Below are 7,920 nucleotides of genomic sequence, written 5' to 3'. Positions count from 1 at the left end.
CCGCTCCATCACTGTCTCCGTTGCAGTCCGAGGCCCGCGGTTCAGGAAGCTGAAGATCGGAGCAGGTCACCGGCTGGATGTGAAGGCTTCGGGAGTTTTCGGTGGGTCTCGTCCCGGGGCAGCACCATGTCCTGCTATCTGCGGGGTGATGGGTTTCCATGCAGGGAAGAAAGGTGGATGCACGGCCATTGCACTGCAGCAGCCCCTGGATCTCACAGCCCCACTGGGACTTAAGGGCTAAAACACAGAAGTGGCCCAGCAAGCTGCTGGCAAAGCTAGATGGGAGAGACCCAGGCACAGTGGGTTCTGCTGGGGGACACCAATCCCCATGTCTACTCCACCAGCTCAGCTGGCTTCGCTGTGGCTGGCACTGCTGAGCATTTGCCCTGAGTGCCCAGGTGGAAAGTTCTGGGGAAATCCAAGAATTCTGGTTACAGCCCTTTGGTTTTCATGCCAGACAATAATCTGGGGGTCTAATTGCACTGCTCAGACGTGACTCCTGAGGAGATACAGCCCTGTCCAAGGGGCAAGAGTGCAGTGAGTGTTCAGTGCTGTGTAAATGCACATCAGTGACTTTTTGTGAGGCTGAATAACAGGTTCCCCATTTTCTATGTTTCAGTGCTTGGTATTGGCCATGGGAACAAGCTGCTCACTGACCTGTACAACTGCCACCTGACCAAGGTAGGTGTTAGCTCTCAACAGAACCCCAGAGTGCCATCACAACTTGATCCTGCCCCAGTGCCCAAGAGCAGCCTTGTGATGTTGATTCTGCACTTAAGTCTCAAACCTGCCAATGCTTTTGAGAGCCTTTCAGGGTCCAGAGTTTCATCATTCACATGAGCATCCACTTGTGGCCTTTTGAGCACAGGATGCTGCTTTTTGTATAAAACTCTCATAGCCTGCAATTCTGGCAGCTGCATGGTGCAGTACTGCTGCTCAATTGCTTGGAGCATTTTTTTGATAAATTGCACTCTTTGTCCTTCTTCCAGGTTTATACTGTTGGTGGGCTTTTTGGTAAAGCCACTGATGACTTCTCAGACACAGGAAATTTAATAGAGAAGACAACATTTGGTAAGAAACTGATTTGATGTGTTGTTGATTTGTTGTTTTTTTTTTTAACAGACCACCAAACTACAGATTAAAGTGTTTAATCAGGTGAATTGCACAATGACAAAAGCCACATCTTGCATGTCTTCTAGCCTTTGTTGATGTTGTAGCTCCCCTGTTCTAAATCTAACCATGATATATACGTAGCCAGTGTGAATGCTGGTCACAGTGGTTCCTGCTGGGTTGGTCAGGACCCAGATCTCCTGTGAATCACACTTGGAGGTAGCAGTTAGGAGATTTCATTGAATGAAAACATATGATAAGAAAACTGGAGCATCAACATATTGGAATCAGTTAAGCAAAATAACTCTTCCCTTTGCAGTCCAGCTCTGTGGTGCTCCATGTAGAGCCAGGGGAAGTGACTTTCCAAAGGCCACCCCTCAGCTCTCATCAGCCCCCTTTGATGTGACTGCCTGCCCGAGGGACAGCAATACCTCAGTGGCACTTTTCAGACTTTCCAGTTTCTGGATGGATAATTGAGACTTTATTTTTGCCTTAATATTTGCAGATCACATCACAAGGGAGAAGCTGGAGCGGATTCTCGCTGTCATTCAAGGGACAAATCAAAAGGCCCTGCTGACGTGCGTATCCACCAGAGCAATGAGCTGATCTGATCCCACTGCCATGTGCTGGTCTTCAAAACAAATGAGAGGATTTTGTTTCCCATAATCAAAGTCTGTAAAGGTTGGAGTGCTAGCAAGGGATGTTGAGGAGTTACTCTGTGTGCTCTGTGCTCTGGGGAGAGGTTGCAGTTAAATGTCCTTCTTGTATCCCAAAATCTCCAATCTGCTGGTTTAGAACCAGTCTGCTATATTAGGGCTGACAAAAATAACTTGTAGACATGATAGTTTTAAGAATAAAAATTGCATCTCTGTTTTAAGGGATGGACATATTTTGAATTTCTTTGGAGAGAATTTCTAAATGTCTCTGCTGCTCTCTTTTTTCCCTAGGTATTCTAACATTGATATGAAAACACAAGAGGCATATGAGCTGGCTGTCAAAGGGTTGATTCGTCCCATGGGAAAAAGCCCCCCAATAATCACAGCAATCCGATGCCTCCAGTTTGCACTTCCAGAATTCCAGCTAGGTAGGACTGGCACAGAATGTCCTGGGGAGCTCTGAGTATGTATTATGGCAAATAAGTTGGTAAACTTAATTTTCTTACTCATTATTTAATGCTATTAATTTATTATCAATTTACAACTTCTCTGGTAAATCCAGCCAGCTTGTAATTTTTTCCTTGCCAGTTCAGATCTAAGCCCAAGGCTGGAAAATTTGCATTATGAATACTTATGGGGGAAATTCTTCTTAGCACAATGTTTCAGTGTAATACATTTCAGTGCTGGGTTTTGGGGTTTTTTTTAAAGTGTCATTTGTTTTCCTGTAGCCAGTCCCCTTTCCCTCACAAATTATTTGTCTTATTAAAAAAGGTGCCTGTTTCTCCCCTTTGAAACACCTAAATTTCTACATTACTCTTCTATATCTATAGGTTTGTTTTCTAAAGTATTTATATATAAATATACATAATAATAAATAGTAAATTTACATATATATATAAAGTATATAAAGTATTTATAAAGGGTGTGGAACACCCTGCAGTATTCCAGAAAATCATAGTACGTTCTTAGTGTCTTATGCCAAACCAGTTCTTTCAGTGTAACTGCGATGTCTGAATTTACAATATCAGAGCTTGTGTCCAAGTTTTGCTTCTGAAGGAATGTCTCTGTCCTCCTAGAAATCCATTGCTTGCATGAGACTCAGCAGTACCTGCGGAAGGTGGTTCACGAGATTGGTCTGGAGCTGAAATCATCTGCTGTGTGCACACAAGTGCGGAGAACACGCGACGGCAGAGGAACCTGCAGAGCATCCAGGAGGCAATTAGGAACTGTCAGCTCAAAGTGGAAACAGAGCTGGAGAAAACCCTGGCAGCACATGAGGAGAACAGTCCTCTTCATCAGCTGGATGGGACACAGCTGAGCATGCTCTGCAGGAGCGTCGGTGAGCAGCACACTAGGGCAGCGACGTGCCAGCGAGGTGATGGACAGCAGAAGGAAAGAGGTTAATTGCAGTTCACTTCCACCCTTTCCTTGAGATGACTTTTATCAAGAGGTTTTTTTTTTCTTCAGTGACAGACTGTATCATTTTTTTTAAAGCATAACAAACAGTTCATTAACAGGAGGTAGCTGTGCCAAAATTCCTGTTGATTTTGAGAACATTAGGTTGCTAAGGGATATAAAAACCCACTCCTGTATTGTTTAGCAGCAGGAAGTAGTGTCTTAGAAAGCTCTATTCCCTTAACTGCACATGTTTGTTCCTTGCAACTGGCAGCATAATTTATCTGCTGTATGGATTTTATTTTCCCTGTGTTCTGAGTATTTTCTTTCCATTAGCCCTGCTCTCAGACACATGAGAGCTCAAAATCAGGCTAAATGAGGGATGTACAGGAGAAAACACAGCTTACCCAAAGCAATGCAAGGAAATGGTTTCATCCAGAGTAGGCATGTGATGAAAAGTGGCTTATAATGGGGACTAATGCACAGGATACACAAAAAATAAAATGGAAAATGACCTAATAGGGAAGAGGTTGGTTCTTGGCTCAGTACTCATCCATGTACATTGGCCCATAAAAACCCTGCAAGTGCCACTTTATTTTACCCTTTTTTTCCTGAGGAACCAAGGGGGTTCAGTGGTCTCTGGTGTCCTCTGCAGCAGCTCCTTGCAGACAGCAGGTCCTGTCCTTTGGTGAAACTGTAAACACTGTGATACCATTTGGTCTCTGTTAGCTCATTATAGCTGGGTCTGACTTTGCAGAAACACACTTTCTAAATTGAAGTTAGAAGTCTGGAATTACACTTACCATTATTGCACTCAATGGTTTTCCAGTTATATACTTACTTAGTGAGTTTGGAGATCTGTTTATGGAAATTAGAAGATTTGTTCTGTTCCTCTCCTGGACTTGGACGAGGGCCAGCAGATTTCATCCTCCAGGTGACAGTAACTCTGGGAGGGGCAGTCATGGGGGCCATGATGAAGTACCTCAGTGGCAGTGTGCAGTCCTGTCCTGAAGCATCCCAGGAGTTCTTAGTGCCTGGAATATTTCAGTTCTAGTTCCTCTGGGCTGCACAGAGCAGCCAGAACAGCCGTGGAACACAGCTGCCACCACCTGACAGAGCCACCGTGCCAGCAGCAGGGATTCCCCAAGGACACGGTGCCCTGTCCTTGGTTCTGTGGGTGTTCTCATCCTCCATGGACAAGGGATTGGGATCAGGGATCTTCCCTGGACACCTGCCCAGTGCTGCCTGAAGCATAAACCCATCCCTGCAGCCACAAGCAGAACACTTGCACAGCTACAGCTGCAAGTTTTAACCCCAGTGCTCCTACATAGTGGGGAAGAAAACATGGACTTCTCACTCCTTGAACAACCTTCAGTAACTCTGGTAATGGATTATACTTTATCCCCTCAGCTCACACCTCACACAAACTGGAGAATTTCCATTCATTCTATTGCAAAAACAATTCCCAGTTGTGTGTGTCACTGACAGAGTAGCATTTTGGTTGGAACACTCCAGGCTGAACCAGTCCTTCTACACAGAAAATACCAGCCAAAACAGCAACTTGAGTAACAAAGTTTGCATTTCCCAATTCTTGCCACCTTGTGCCTTTTTTCCTCCCCTTAAAACTACTCCAAAACACGTGAGTGTCCCACACTTGGCAGAGGGGTAGGTGTTGAGGAGGGGTGTGAATGTTCCCCCTGAGAGTCCACTCTGGTCCGGCCACAGGAAATATTCTGCACAGCTGCACATCAGCAGAGACTTGGATGAATCATGGAATATACAGGCTCTTTCTGTCCCCCTGCTTGAGACCACTCCCCACAGTTTTTAAGGGAAAACAAGACACCATTAGTGACATTTCTGTGCCACATCCAGAGCCAGGAGTGCAAAACCAATTATCTGTTCTCAGCAGCAGCCTTGTGACTGGTTTCTGGCTTCCAACCACAATGAAGACAGATTAATTTGATTCAAATTTGGATGTAAGCAGACTGCAGGATGGGCCTAACTGGAGAGCACAGGGGAAACTTTCTGGCTAGAAGGTCTTGGAAAGTAGAAATGGGCAGAAGGACATCAAGTCTGAATGAAAAAGGGACAATAGATCTGCAGTCAGCAGAGCATCACTTCCAGCTGCCCAAAGCAGCCAAATTTAGTCTGTGCAGTCACCCTCAGCCCTCACACTGACATTGAAACACTCGTGCTCCCAACACCATCCACTGTCCAGAACAGCACTCACTGCCACCATGACTCTGCACTTAGAGCAGAGAAAAGAGATTCTGCACCTGCACATTCCTGGAGAAAACATTTGAATAGCTCATGTTGTCTCAATATAATTGGTTCCCAGGTTCATGCACTGTTTTATAGGCTCTGAAAGTGATTTACTGGCAGATGTGAAGGCTGCTTTATTGAGAGTGAACAGTTCAACACAACTTTACATTTTGCCATTTACTACAGAAATGATACAAAACCTCCAGATACCAGAGCAGGTAAGTACAAAAATGCAGAACACCCAGACTTGTCTGGATTTGTTGATAAAACAAAACAAACCCCCAAACCACCATAATTTCTGCCTTCTTCCCTCCTTTCTTCTGAGGGTTTTCTTTTCAAAGCAGCTATTACATTGCACATGTGTATGTCCTTACTTCCTCTATCCATTCAGTAACCAAACAGCCCCTGGATACTGCAGGGAATCAAAGGCTCCATGGAAGAGGCTCAACATCAACCTGAACTACAACCTTTCCAAAAAAAAAATCCTGTTGATCAAGTAGTACATGAAATGATCTAAAATCCTACATCTCTTTTCCAAAGGTTCCTTTTCCATCTTCTGTCTCCTAAACCAGGATGACACCACTGTGTAATGGCCCAGTGACAGTCACTTCTGCAGGACATGGCAGTCTCCAGGTTCAGCACTAGTCACTGAGCTCCAGGTCATACTCAGGATAGAGCTGTTTTGTAGTGACCCCCCGGATAACAGCTAGGAAATAAAGAAACAGCATTGTTTTCATTAAACAAAGATCAGGTAAGTCAGAAACATGATGTTTTCCTCCCCCAGTTATCCCATAGCCAAGAAACCCAAGGTTTTGCAGCTGTGTCATGCTTGCCCAAACATTTTAAATAAAGTGAAGAATCTGTAACACAAGCTTTGCCTCCATGGTAGCAGCTTCTTTCTGTGTTTGTATGAAACTACTGACTAAAAAGGTCTTGAACAGCTTTCCCTTCCTTACCTAGCTTGCCCAGGAGCATCTGCCCAGCATCTTTGATTTCATTGTACTCGTGGAGCAGAGAGATGTGCTTGTCCAGTTCCTCCAGGCTGTAGCCCCTGTAAAATAACACCAGGAAGGTCACAAATGACACAGAGGGACTGGGGCTTCCTGCTGCTGTGGGACATACCCAAGCCTGGCACCTCAAAAGCAGAGAGTGAACACAGCAAAGTGCAATTCCTGCAAGTCCTAAACATGAAAGATCTAAACAAGCTCAAGAAAGCCAATACACCCAAGTTCTCAGAGTCAAGAGTAGGCTGTGGTAAATTCTATTGATACCTATCTCTAATCTGTATTTAGGGAAAAAAACTAAGAATTGTAGACTCATTTAGGATGGAAGACCTCCAAGAGTACCAAGTCCAACCTTTGGCTAAGCACCACCATATGAACTAAACCAGAGCACTGAGTGCCATATCCAGTCATCTCCTGAACACCTCCAGGGACCATGACTCCATCACCTCCCTGGCCAGCCCAGTCCAATGTTTAATCACCCTTTCAGCAAAGAAATTCTTCCTGATGTCCACCCTGAAGTTCCCCCAGCATAGCCTGAGGCCATTTCCTCTTGTTCTGTTGCTAGAAGGTTTGTTTATCCTTGAGGATAAATGAGAAGGGGTTCTGGAACAGCCTTTGTTGTTCTACCATTCCCATCTTACCTTAGAAAATATCAGTCTTTCACAACAAATAACAAATGGCTAAAATTATCTGTTCCCAGCAAACACATAATTACCTCAGGAACACCCAGGCTAAAACAAAAATCCTCTTATGCAAGCTTCTAGTAAAACTTGTTTTGCTTTACCACATGAAGTGGAAAGAATTCCCTCTTGTCTCTAAGTCCCTTCACTTACAACACTGTAACCAACATTGCACCACGCCAACAATGGCATCATAGAAGGTCAGCTCTCAGCTCCAATTCCTGCATCACATTTTATTTTAAAAACAAAAATAATTAAGGCATCAAGTAAACACGGAGCTTGCCAAGGACGTACTCTGACAATAACTGTGCAATTTCCTGGTCTAGAGCGAGGTCTTTCTGTTTCAGCTCTTTGATTTCACCCCGCAGGGCTTCTTCGCTGGCTCCATTAGGCTGGAGGGACTTGGGAGATGGGATCTGCAGAACACAGAGACACATAGCAGGAACCCAGCTCTGGGTAAGGTGCTGCAATGCTGGAGCACTAATGGGAAAATAGTGTGTGTATCACTGGATAAAACAGGAAAAAAGGAAAAAAAATATCCCCAGGGCAGGGAGGGGGGGTTTAAATAAAATGTGGATCACTGTACATAATACTAGCCTGCTCCATACCACATCTAACCACACTTTCCAGAGCTACAGTGTAAAGTGAAAATAAATAATTAAAATCCACAATGTGCCTTTTAGGAGAAACTCGCAGCACGACACAGAGCAAAGTGCGGTGCCGGCGCTAACCGGGGAACCCTCCAGGCCAATCCCTCCCCCCCGGGCCGGGCTGAGCCCCGCCAGCACTCACCGGTGCCCTGAACGCGGCCGC

The 7,920-nt window shown here is 44.9% G+C and overlaps 2 protein-coding genes across 2 annotated transcripts; one reads left to right on the top strand and one right to left on the bottom strand.

Moving 5' to 3' along the window:
* Position 1: 1 nt before the first annotated feature.
* TRUB2 (TruB pseudouridine synthase family member 2) lies at positions 2 to 3,707 on the top strand (the record flags this gene model as incomplete). Its single annotated transcript, XM_005431738.2, is given in 7 exon segments — positions 2 to 101; positions 620 to 681; positions 990 to 1,071; positions 1,616 to 1,688; positions 2,058 to 2,194; positions 2,843 to 2,953; positions 2,956 to 3,707. Coding segments are annotated over 7 exon segments (780 nt in total), but the record flags the coding sequence as incomplete, so codon positions are not given.
* A 1,822-nt stretch (positions 3,708 to 5,529) lies between these two features.
* Positions 5,530 to 7,920, bottom strand: SWI5 (SWI5 homologous recombination repair protein; the record flags this gene model as incomplete). The annotated part of the gene is made up of 4 exons (XM_005421414.2): positions 5,530 to 6,129; positions 6,380 to 6,474; positions 7,402 to 7,523; positions 7,900 to 7,920. Coding segments are annotated over 4 exons (303 nt in total), but the record flags the coding sequence as incomplete, so codon positions are not given.

Source organism: Geospiza fortis, unplaced genomic scaffold, assembly GCF_000277835.1.
Source record: "Geospiza fortis unplaced genomic scaffold, GeoFor_1.0 scaffold27, whole genome shotgun sequence".
Lineage (NCBI taxonomy): Eukaryota > Metazoa > Chordata > Aves > Passeriformes > Thraupidae > Geospiza > Geospiza fortis.
The sequence above is the reverse complement of the archived record's forward strand: the minus strand, read 5'-3'. Positions and strand labels throughout refer to the sequence as shown.